We start from the raw sequence: 12,943 nt of genomic DNA, 5'->3' as shown, positions 1-12,943 counted from the left end.
AAAAGTGAAGAATTCAGTGAAAACTTTGCCACTTTTGCTAAAATAAGGTTTTTGCAGTGAAAAATTATTTTGTTGGAAGCTATATTCAGTCAAACTATGATCCCTTTAGACTTAAGTTGTGGTTTTATTTAGTAGCAAAAACACATCATTGTATAGTTGGACCACGCTAGACGCTCTGCTCAGAGGTGGCAGTGAACTCAGGAGGTCGGGAGGCCGTGCTCGATGCCCAGAAGGCACATGGCCTGAATATAAGCTAATCTTTTATTTAAAAATATAACACACTGTGAATTCTGACCTATGAGTCTAATTTTCTGGCATAGTTCTACAACTTTCAGGTTAACCTGTCTTAGTCTCTCTTGGAAATCTGTCCTCATCTGTCTGTGGCTTTCCCCCAATCTATTAGAAGAATTCTAAGGGAGAATTTACAAAATTTAAGAATCAGCTCTTTGAGTTTTACATGATTTCTTCACACACTCAAAAGAGAAACATGAAAAAAAAAAAAAAAAAGAGAAACATGACACAATAAAAGTGTTTTGTAGTTATTTGGTTTTCTTTTTTCACTTGTGTTAGATTCCTATGATCTTATCTCTTGTTACCTGGTTCCCCCCCCCCCCGCCCCCCTCCACCCCGGCCCCCTGCTCCGCCCCACCTAAGGGTGTTGACGCCAAACTTCCCTCCTCCTTCTGATCTAGTTTTGCAAACCTTTTCTTTTGCTACCAAGGAACACAGATTTGGTTCAATTGGTGGTTATTATCTCTTACAGAAACTAGGACTATGTTCTTATAATATAGCAGTGCCCCCCCCTTTTTTTTACGAAAAATATTAACCAGAAAAATTACAAGGATTTAAAAGCTGATTTAAAGGGGTCTCACTGTGAAAAGTCTAACAGAGTCGACTTCAGGGTCCATACTGAAGAACCAGGTGCTTTGGCAATTTCTCAGATCCCATGGTTGAAAGCATGCAGGTCCTAGGGCAGTGCAAGCATAGATGCAAGCATATTGGAATGTCTAGGACTAAAGTGCTTTCAGTCTGAAAGATGGAAAGGAAACCCTATTGTGTTCATAATAATGTGCTGGATGCTTTTGCGGACCCGCCCAGATTCCCTTTACCAAATTGGTGCTCGTATCCTACAGGTATTGCCAATGGCTCACATCGGACACTTCTCTTGAAAATGACCCTCAGCTGGGAGCCTACTTACTATGAAAGGCTTGGAAGGTTATACCCTCCTCCCTGGGGGTGTCCTACAGCCAACATGACACCGGGGTGCAAAGGACTGTTGCCCTCTTCAAGGTGACACCGCCCTGGTACCGTCCATCACCCGAGCACTCTGCACCAGGCCTTCCGCATCTCTGGTCAGTTTCTCCCCTGCCCTACCTTGCACCCATCACTCCTTTTAGGTTTCACCCGAGAGCACTTCTTCAGTTAACTACTTGCACAACAATCCCCAGCTCGAGCTTTGTACCTAGGGGAACTGACTTTACACAAGTACAAACTACAAAAATTAGAGCTCTGCGGTATCTTCTTGCTTGGTACGGATATGCAGAGTCTATATTTTGCTTTCCAGTGATTCTTTGGAGGCCAGAGTCAGTACGGAATAACTTAGGGGGTGGAACGGAGGAAAAGTGGATGATACTATTATTAAATACAAATTATTGACATATATCTCAAATGTTACGTGGATAAAAAAAATTTAGAAAATATTGCTATAGGCAGAGACCGCGTAGCTATTCCTTTTTATTTATTTATTTTTGTCTTATTTCTCATATTTCCAAGAATTCTAGTTGGTTTATAGACTTTGGATTATACACTTTTCAAGCAAGAAAGTAGGAATACTACGCGGCCCCTGGAATACCACTTAAATCATGTAGTAGTAACTTCATAAATGAAAAAAGGTTTCACACTTCCCCAAGATCTTTTTGACCCTCAGTAATGAACTTTCCTTCATTGATGGGCTTGTCAATTCTTGTTAGTCATTATGTAAGGAACTATTTATGAATTAATTTTAAGTGCTTTCGTATTTTGACTGAGAAGTGACTAGTGCTTTTTCAGTAAATGTCAACAAACTTAAAAGTCTCTAAATCTTTTCCCATATTTTCTCCCTGCTTATTTTACTCACTTTGTTCCATGCCAAATGGCTAAAATGATGCAGCAGATGGAACATAAATAATGTGTAACTCTAGCAGACTAATGTAGTTGCTAATACAGTAGCCGTGTACTTGGGCTTCAATTTATTGAACAGTATTTTACTGATTGTTATAAAATATCACACAGTGATAGCAACTTAATTCCAGTGATTTTCTAAATATATTGTTAATTAAAACATTTCAGTTGGTGTTCTTTTTTCATTTTTTTTTTTAATTTTTATTTATTTATGATAGTCACAGAGAGAGAAAAAGAGAGAGAGGCAGAGACACAGGCAGAGGGAGAAGCAGGCTCCATGCACCGGGAGCCCGACGTGGGATTCGATCCCGGGTCTCCAGGATCGCGCCCTGGGCCAAAGGCAGGCGCCCAACCGCTGCGCCACCCAGGGATCCCGGTGTTCTTATTTCAAATGGTGCTTTTTCATTGCCTTATATTTTTCACATGTATGCCCCAGTGATTTTTTTTTTTTTTTTTGTGAAGAACCAAGCTTGTGTTGAGTTTTATTATATTCTTTTATAAGCTGAGTCCATGTCTTGTCTTCTTTATATTATAATGTCTGGAAGCTGCATTATCCAACTGTCTAAAGCACAGTGCCATGCCTTTTAAAAAAGTCTCATGTAAGTGGAATACCTGTGGGAATCGTGTTTTTTTTTTTTTTTTAAGATTTTATCCATTTATTCATGAGACACACAGAGAGAGGCAGAGACACAGGCAGAGGGAGAAGCAGGCTCCCTGCGGGGGGCCCGATGCGGGACTCAATCTCGGGGTCACGCCCTGAGCTGAAGGCGGATGCTCAACCGCTGAGCTCCCCAGGTGCCCCCCTGTGGGAATCTTATTGACAGAAGATTATGAGGAGTACATTTCTATCAATATTTCTAAATAGATTCTCAAGATTTTTTTTGACACAAAGAACAGAATATGAAAAAATATACTTTTTATTTTTTAAAAATCTCACTTTTAATGTCCTCAAAGTGGCATTCTGAACCTCAAATTACAATTTGACTAAGATGCAGCTGAAATAATCAATTATGCTTTAAAACAATTTATGCTTGGTACTTATTTTTTAAAAATTAGTTTTATATCTAAGGGCATTTGGGTGGCTCAAAAGGTTGTGTCCAACTCTTGGTTTTGGCTCAGGTTATGGTCTCAGGGTTGTGAGATGAAGCCCTGTGTCAGGCTCTGTGCTGGGTGTGGAGCCTGCTTAAGATTCTCTGTCTCTCTGTCTCTCTGTCTCTCTTCTTCTGCCCCTTTCCTACCTCACCCCCACCCCCTAAAAAAGAAAATCTACAAACAATTTTTAAAATGAAAATTTATGGGCAGCCTGGGTGGCTCAGCAGTTTAGCACCGCCTTGATCCTGGAGACCCGGGATCTAGTCCCACGTTGGGCTACCTATATGGAGCCTGCTTCTCCCTCTGCCTATCTCTGCCTCTCTCTTTCTGTTTCTCATGAATGAGTAAATAAATAAAATCTTAAAAAAATAAATAAAATGAAAATTTAGTTTTATATCTAAAAAAATTTTTTTAACACCCTTCCTATGTTTAGTCCAAAATGCAGTATGTAAATAAAGAGTATTATCGCTATCCTTTGCTCCTGAATGTTATTCTCACATAATTCATAGATTCTCCAAATTACTTTGCATTACAAAATCACTTGAAGTAGAATTAAGGAGGGGGTAGATATATAAGTTATATTACAAAATTATTTTAGAAATATAGAAAGTAAATCATATGTGTCTAGTAGTTGTACAAAATAAAGGAAATATACGCAGTTTCATATTTATGCAGTGAATGTAAATCGTATGCTGTGCGGAGTTCTAGACATATGTGTTTGCTATTCTTGATTTTTATATCCATGAAGAATATATGACAAGAAGTAGGCATACAGCATGTGCCTTTCTCATAAGTCAAGAGCAAATCTCCTGCAACTTTTGTTTATGAATCACCCAGTGCCGTGAGGCTGAGCAAACCTGGAAAATCATTTTTGTGCATCTTCTAACTTGCCACTGCCAAGTGTTTTCCTCCGGGTGTTATTATTCCTGAGTAAGATATCAAGTAAATGCTTCAATTCTGCACCTCTAATCCTTCTTCTCTTAACATTAATCATATAACATTTTTTATTTGATGCAATACCCAGCTCCACACAAAGAAAAAAATGTTCCATTGTTTTTCTAGGTGAGGAGGGAAGGGTGTAAAAGTGTTTAGGCCCTGTTGCTGGCTGTTTCGGCATCTGGAGCCAGTCTTTTAGAAGTCAGGATGAAGTATAGTACAATGCTCTAAATTCCAGGATATTTATGTAGGGTTTATTGAAGATTATATTTTATATTTGCCATGACTCTGGGCTTGGGATTTTACCTGTACCAATGTTTAAGATATTTAAACATTTTAAGAACATGGATTTCTTCCTCCTACCATTTCTGTGTCTACATGCAGATTGCCCAAATCAGTGGAAATATGGGTAGGCTCTGTGACATCTGCTTAACGTGGTTATTATGCTAAAACTGTGGAGAATGAGTGATTGCTTGGTTCCAATGCCCCAATATGTATACGTCCTGATGTCAAGTGTTTTGGGGATACCGGTAACATAGCTTCCGTTTTGATGCTACGACCAGATGCTCTTCATGGGACTCTTCAGTACTATGCTTTCAGAGCATATAGAGAAAGGGGCTATGAGTTTTCTTAAATATCTTTTAACTTTAGGAGCTTAGTCTTTCCTCCTTAAATGAGGCAAGGAGGGATATCAACCCCTGAACGATGAGCTATGAGAATGCATCATTAAAAACCCACTCATCTTCAGGGTCTTATGACTTATGAAGACACTACAACAACGTGGTATCAGTCATCCATTTAATCCAGTCTCTTCTTTCTAACAACAATTTTCAGTGGAAATTGTATTGGTCAATTATGTGAATTTTGCCAACACGAGTTATTATCCCATGAACATTCAAAAATAGGCCAAGATTATTGTGGTTTGTTCCACTGGCAGAATCACCACTATCATGATACCTTAGTCTAAAAGCTATATATAATTGCTTAGTAATCCACTGTGTACAGTCTGCGTCTAATTATCTAGGTTCAATAGAGAATACATGCTGACTTCCAAGGACTTGTTGAAACAAATATCTAGACTATGACTAATTAGAGGACGTTGTAATACTTTCAATATTAGAATATCATATTAGTTTCATCTCTACAGGGTATAAATTCATCATGTGGCTCTTCTGCTAAGTGGCATTTGCAGATAGAGGCATGCATCATAGTGCTTATTAAGAGAAAAGGACTTAGAGTCAGATCAATTTGTGTTCAAATCTTGTCTGCCACAGATCACCTAAATGACCTTGGATGAGTTAATTAACCCCTCTGGGCCTCAGCAAAACGAGGGATAATAATACTCAACTAATACAAGTTGTTATGAAGATCAGATAAGTATATGTATATAAAGAGCCAAATAGAGTGACCAGCACATTACAGGTACTCAATAAAAGGCTGTTATTTTTATTACTTTTACTATTATTATCATCAGATTTGTTAGATCAAAATCTTTCATCTCTCCGCAGTGTATGGGTCTCCTGACAGCAATGTTTCCCTATGATAATAGACCAGATCATGGCTTCCACCCACTTCCCTGGGAGGGCAGAGGCAGGCATTATGTGGGACCATTTTTCATCTGGTTTTCTACACTTTTCCCTTTCCAAGTACGTAAAAGCAGTTGTAACCTGGAGGTGAGCCCCAAATAATGAACTGCATGATAAGTGAACTGGTCTGTTCAATCATTAAACCTTGTTCTGACAGTGACGTGAGCTGCGGGACTGACCGTGCTCTGCCCATTTAGCCCCAGGACACCATATTTGATTGGGACAAACTTGAGGTCTTTGAGAGGAGTTAAGTTTGTAAGACCAGGTGCTGTTAGAAGCTGTCAACGTCCAGTACAAAACAGTCCCCATGTCTGGCTCAGTCCTGAATTCCCCCTAAAGCCTCAGTTAACTTTCAGACTGTCTTAAGTATTTTCTGCGTAAACTCATGCTACCTCAGGTTTTAAATGGGAACTTCTGTCAGACTGAACAAGAGAGCTCACTTTTGCCCCATTCCCATATTCCCAGCCCATATTCCCAGGCTTTTGGGGTGACTACTTGACACTGCATGTTTTCTCTGTCCAACTCGATAGCAGGTAATCACTTTGGATTCTATCTCACGATGGTCCTTGGCAGTTGGCTGAAACAACAGCTCTCATCAATCGTAATAAAGAGGATGGAATAAATCTACTGTTTACCTTATATGTGAAATCCTCAATGTCTCAGAGACATTCAGGTATCTTGGATACTTAGAATTTTGACTGATACTGCAAAGGATTCAGACATTCATGAGCAGTAAGTAAAATAATATAGTGTGGTTTTTAAATTTTTTTAAGTTTTATTTATTTATTTTATGATAGACAGAGAGAGAGAGAGAGAGAGAGACACACACACACACACAGGAGGAGGGAGAAGCAGGCTCCATGCCGGGAGCCCGACATGGGACTCAATCCAGGGTCTCCAGGATCGTGCCCTGGGCCAAAGGCAGGCGCTAAACCGCTGAGCCACCCAGGGATCCCCTATAGTGTGGTTTTTGAGAATACTTCTAATCCATGAGGTGTTTATTGGAAGAGAATACGTATCATATTAAAATTTAGCTTTTGCTTGACTAGGACTCCTCAAAAAGCACCCACCTCTGACTCAGGTAATAGCTGTTGAATGTAAAGATCTGTTTAATTTGGTTCTCCTCACTCTCAGCTGTGAATTAGCCAACTTATGAAAAAGCAGCGTGTTTTTCAGTATTGGAGAGAGGGGTATTTTTTTAAGTTCCTTTTCACTTTCTTACTGTTTAGCATTTTTGGTTACTTTGGGCACTGGGTTCTACTCTAAATATTATGCTACCACTACAAGAATGGGACACTGGGCTAAAGAAATGCAACTGAATTCCCAAGAGATTAATCCCTTTCCTTGTGAGTGAATTACGTTCATGTAATAATTGGCAAACCCAATGTCTTTAGATCCTCTCTACACTTTTAACTAAACCACCATATGTTTGGCATGACATCAAAAGTGGTCAATAAATTAAGAGCAGTCTTGAGAGGCTTCTGCAGATCTGGAACTTTTAATTACTCTCATCAATTTTGCAATAATAGAGACTCACTTTTCAGATTGTGAAGTGCTTTAGAGAGTAATCAGGCGAAGAAGAGTGCTTTTGAGGGGGAAATCTTTCAGTGGACACATTATCAATTTGAGCTTTATATCTGTTGCATTTAACCAAAAGAGCAAATTATAATATCATAGAAGTAGTTCAGTGTCATCAAAATGTTACAAATTAGAAGTTAAATTAATAGTTATAAAATGTTCATATTTGTCATAGTGGAAGAATTACAGGCAATGATCTTAAAGCCTTGCATTTACTCTCTCCTTCAGTTGAAAATAACAGAAAAGCAACAGCATTCAGACCTCTTGACTATTTAGCAGTCTGTCCATCCCTAACTTAAAAATTTATTACCCTGTGCCTTCCAGAAATACAATGAAAGGATGTATATGCTGGTGAGAAAGGAGAGAAAATATGTCTTTTGGATTCCAACTATCTTAAGAATGATAAGGTCATTAACTTTTCATTGGAAGAACTTGTGGAGAGGTGAGACTAGAGACAAAGAGAAGGGTCAAGATGAATAAAACAATGATTTGAGGCTTTTAAAAGTATATGTTTCTGATAATTTTGAACTTTCATACTCTTTGCCTTAAAGTAGATGGATAATTTGTTAACATTAAGTAAACACCTGGTCCTACCAAACTAAGAATATTTTAATTTCACTCTATGAATGGTTATTCTCAACATCATTTCCAAATAGAAAGGCAGTATTTCTGGTGCACAGACATTCTAACTGGCATTCCCCTGATTATATAGGACTGCTTCATATACATTCCTTATATTCCTTAAAGAGATTTTAATCACCTGATCCTGGCGACAAAGCATTATTTAATCATTCTGTTACCATGAGGAAACATTTTCCCAACATAACTGATCTGCAAGCAAACTTTTGGAAAAATTTGTTACAAATTGCCTGTATAGGTTTCTTTAAAAATATATACAATTGTGAACAAAACACAAAGCCAAAAACAAACAACTCTCCTTTCAAAGAGAATGCTTCATTTTTTGCCCTATTCTTAGGATTTGTCAAGCACTGTGGTGCTGGACAAATTTTTTGAAGTCCAGCAATTTTTTTCTGACCTTTCTTTTTCTGCAGTAAAATACAGTGTTTTTCTAATTAAAACTGTCAATAAGAAATTCACTTCTTACCTTGTCAGAAGGTTTAAATGGATTTCCTTGTCCGCTAATTCCACCACTGATACTAAATCCAAGGCCAGGATTCTTTTCTATTCTCACACAAAACTATGTAAAAAAGATATAAAAATGTGATCAAATATATATCAAAGCTAAACATCTTCAAATAACATTACAGTAGAAAAGATTTACATTTCAATGAAGTTCTCAGGGTTAGCCTATGTTAGTACACAAAAGACAAAATATTTAGTGCTTCTATAGGCAATAAGTTATGATTGAAACTAGCTTGAAATTACCTGGGCAAGCAGAGATTAGTAAGTATTTATTCATTATTGTGTGTAGAAACACACTCTGATTAGCAGTTTTTGAAAATTAAAAGCTTTATAACAATAACAAGACTGTACATTATTTCAATTACTTTTTTTAAATGCACATATATTCTGGCCACTTAGAAAGGACAGTATGAATAAATGGAAGAAAATTTGCAAATATACATTGAGGGAAAATGCTACTATTCAGATAATTTGCTACTGCTTTCTAGGAGGCTAGTACAATTCATCTCGTTGGCAGATGATTCTATTGTTTAGGAATAGCAGGGCTTTTATTTTGAGAAAGGGGAGAACTTTTGACCGTAGTTTGAGTGAAGGTGGAACAGAGGAAGAATGTAATACTCAGTAATAGAAGTTTTGGGTTTGGCAGCAGCTCCTGGAGAGGCAGTTAGAAGCCTTGGAAGACAGAGGAGTGCACTGAAAACAGAAAGAGGTCAAGAATATGGAGACTGGGGAATAGTCAATAAATATTTATGACCATGAGGGCTAAAATTCTGGTGTTCTGTGCTGTATTATCTTCCCAAACCCTAAACCATCAGGGAAAGCCTGTTAAACACAAGAGCTTTGTGCTTTGAGACCTATGGGGAAATGATGGCACCCCAAGTTAGGTCCACCTCACGTGAAGGCTGGAGTAAAGCTGAGAGAGGGTTTTAAGAGTGGATGCAAAATGTAGATCGAGAATTCAGCAGAAGGGAAATCATTGCCAGGAATGACTTCGGGAGGCGGTAACAAAGCTAGGAATTGATGGTGATCCTGAGCTGGGATATGTATGAGGATCACGGTGAAAATGCTAGTTTTCCATATTAAGTGTGATGAGGTGACCCAAGATCAAAAGACTTGGGACCCCAGAGGGCGCATACACTTTGGTTACAGAAATAAAGAAAGAGAGAGAGAGAGAGAGAGAGAGAGAGAGAGAAAGAAAGAAAGAAAGAAAGAAAGAAAGAAAAAGAAAAAGAAAGAAAGAAGAAAGAAAGAAAGAAGAAAGAAAGAAAGAAAGAAAGCCACTTTTATAACTTTTAAGGACAGAACAAGTACTGGAATTAGGGGAGCCAAGTATTACCAGAGATTAGCAGGCAAAAGATTCATAAGGAGTTAAGAAAAAAGTCTAAAGAAATACATTGACAAATATCTTGTATTTATATAAATATAAACTGGGAAAGTTCTTAAAGACGATTGGGATGTTTGCTTTATTAAGTAGTTTAATGTTTCCCCCAGCAGTCTTGCTTAGTCAGCCGATTAATTTGCTTGTAGACAAATGTAGATGCCCAAACACTCTCTATATTTTTATTTTCAAGATACTTTTAATCTCTACTTCTTAGTTCAGAGCAAACTTGAGTACTGTTCCTGGCTTAATTAGCATATATTATGAGTCGCTGGGAACTGTATTAATTAGGTTTGGCCATTTAATGAGACTATCCTTAATTTACTCTCATATTTCATAATAATAAATATAATGTTTAACTATTACATAGTTCACTTGCAATACAAGGGCAAAACACTATCCACTAATGTGATTTTTATGGTAGAGTCTTTAATGAATAGTTTCTAGATTATGAATAACTGCAATTACCATAAGTACTTTCCCATATTTTTATTTAAAAGATACGTTTAATTATAACTTTTCCTCTAATTGAGCTAGATTTGTTAAAACTAGTTATCATAGGGTAATAGCAACTACAGTTTATAGTAGTTTTGTATTTATACGGCTCACCATCTGTGGATGTGAACATATAATAGCTTCGATGTAGCTCAAAGGAATAGTTTAACTTTATTCAATATACCTTCAGTTTACCTGGTAATCCTTTTTCGTTATTAGTGGTTAATTAGAAAATGGAAGAAAGGAAGTAATATGATTTTCACATTTTACTTTCGTGCTTCCCCATATATCTGCACATTTCCGATTAAATTATTTGAAATTTGGGTTATATCTTTCTAATGTGAAAACCTCATATTGCACAGAGAAATATATGGAAGGGGTATAGACTGCTGGCGTTCCCCAGGCCACTATAAAACCTGAAAGGAAACATATGCAACAGATTTTATTTACAGAGTAAATTGCCGAGAGTACTTTCTAGTGGTTCTCCTTCAAGGTACTGACTATATCTATTTTATATTACTGTCAATCTGAAGGCACTAAAAATCGAAGGGAAACAAATTTCATATGTGCCAAGTATATGAAGAACTGCCTCAATATATTCTTTAATAATAGAAATAATAAAGATGACACTGTGGTTTTATAAATGTGACAAACAACCATAAATTCTGGTCTGAAGCTAGACCGCCCTTGGGCATGCCGTGGTATGGCTAATGGGTTGTGTTGCGACTGTTGTGTCCCATAGCATGTCGGAGAGAGTATTCATCCCACATATAAGGCGTTCCACCTGCCTGGTAACAGGGCCATAAAATGTAAGAAGAGAGAATACCTCACAGCCACGAAGCAGTCGGAAACTAAAGAGGATTGGCAAAGAGGAAACGCAGTTTTCTTAGCAAAAGGTCAGAACTGAGAGGCTACTAAATAGCTTTTTTAGTGAAAATCAGTGTTTCTGTTTTCTATTAAGATATTGGTATCAGTGAATGAAATTTCTGGCCAAAAATATAAATGACAGCCTTGAAGTCAAGGGTGTATTTGCTTCTTTAGAGTCTGCTTCCATCATTTGACTTTACTTCATGCTTCTGGCCTGCGTCCATCTTGCTCTAATTAACATGCTGGGCCTTATTTTAGAGAGGTCTAGGATTAAATGGATTGTAATGCGGCAGTGAGGTCCTGCGAAGTCGTAATATATAATCTCTAGAAGGTAGTTATCTGAGTTGGTCTTGCAAGGCTCTGGCAAGAACAAAGGAAATGGTAGCACTGGTGTGTACATGTGTACATACAAAAACTGTGTATGTGCGTGTGTGTGTGTGTGTTGGGAGGTATAATTCGGGATTAGGGGATTGCATTCCAGAAAAATATTTTGTGATGCTGTAATGAGCTGGTTTATTATGATATGTTCCAATTACGATTCTCTTTCCCGGCAGCGTGTAGAAAAGCTTTGAATGGATACCTGTTGCTTTTGCTGCCCACGATCCACGCATCCTAATTCTGGTGGCTGTAACCTCAATCTCTTTTTGAATAGCCACCTACTTCTTTATTCCCAGCCTGTATGCTTTGGATGCATCATGTTATCTAGGCCTAAAACAAAGCACTGTATCCTCTAGAAATGGGATTGTTTACAGGATGGGGAGGTGATCCAATCAAAAAGGAGTAATGAGATGCCTACCAGGATTTCCAGGAGAAAGAATCTTCCTTTCTCTCCATCTAGTTTTAAATCTGAGAGTGTCTGGAGCTTTTGACCTATTTTTCTACCATGAGATGGGAACCAACCCACTGAAAGAAGTCATGAACCTAGCTTTCAGCCTCATCTGTAGCTTGCCCATCCCTGAAGTTTCAGCTAACGGTATATGAGTTTAAATCTTTTTTTTTTTTTTTTTTTTTTTGCTTAAGTCTTATTAGGTTGGGTTACTTATAATCAATAGCCCTGCTTGATGAAAAATCAAGGGGAAGATTGCTTACTTGTTGTAGAAGAATTGACTTTTCTTATCTTTTACTTAAAAAAAAACCCCAAAATATATAGTTTAAAAATCTTTTTGGGAAGTGAAGCAAGCAGAATTTTAAAAAATCGATACTGATGGGAATTCAACGTGAGGTTTTGATCTATTGGAAGGTTGCTAATTGTTGAAGGATCCAGAAGGAACCTTGTAATGAAGAACATTTCTCCTCTGAGGCCATTTCTAGGCCTGACTCCTAAGGGTATTATCATAGAGTAGCTCTAGTGAGGTGGCCACATCCACATGGATTTTTATGCAAGTAGGATACTTGAATCACTTCTATGAATCATATCTATTTTATATCTATTATAAAATAGATATTATTATCTATTATCTATTTATCTATTACCTATTTAGATATCTAGATATATCTATATCTATTTCATATCTATGTCTTCATTGACTCTCTAGAACAATGGCTGGCACTCAATTAACTTTTGTTTGAATAAATATATGCATATGCGACAAAAGATATTTTCAAATATGCATTGTCAAAAGTATATAGTGGCTCCTTCTTAAAACATGTGATGAGCTATTAGAAGGTATGCCAGTTGTTCAATGGAATGCTTCAATTATGCAGTTAA

At 37.4% G+C, this 12,943-nt stretch overlaps 1 protein-coding gene and 1 long non-coding RNA gene across 16 annotated transcripts in view; one reads left to right on the top strand and one right to left on the bottom strand.

The window, feature by feature from the left end:
* LRRC7 (leucine rich repeat containing 7) overlaps positions 1–12,943 on the bottom strand; it is a 495,471-nt gene that overhangs the window by 22,840 nt on the left and 459,688 nt on the right. For all 8 annotated transcript variants that reach the window (XM_077904997.1, XM_077904996.1, XM_077904999.1 and 5 more), the window contains one exon: positions 8,458–8,550. In XM_077904997.1, coding sequence (XP_077761123.1) covers positions 8,458–8,550 — 93 coding nt within the window. The remainder of the gene's footprint in view (positions 1–8,457; positions 8,551–12,943) is intronic.
* LOC144318260 (uncharacterized) overlaps positions 1–12,943 on the top strand; it is a 79,127-nt gene that overhangs the window by 28,814 nt on the left and 37,370 nt on the right. For 6 of the 8 annotated variants that reach the window (XR_013384067.1, XR_013384068.1, XR_013384062.1 and 3 more), the window contains 2 exons: positions 1,134–1,352; positions 5,463–6,506. This is a non-coding gene — a long non-coding RNA (uncharacterized LOC144318260). The remainder of the gene's footprint in view (positions 1–1,133; positions 1,353–5,462; positions 6,507–12,943) is intronic. The other 2 variants (XR_013384063.1, XR_013384065.1) reach the window with 2 other exon arrangements.

This window comes from Canis aureus, chromosome 8 (assembly GCF_053574225.1).
Source record: "Canis aureus isolate CA01 chromosome 8, VMU_Caureus_v.1.0, whole genome shotgun sequence".
Taxonomy (NCBI): Eukaryota; Metazoa; Chordata; class Mammalia; order Carnivora; family Canidae; genus Canis; species Canis aureus.
The sequence above is the reverse complement of the archived record's forward strand: the minus strand, read 5'-3'. Positions and strand labels throughout refer to the sequence as shown.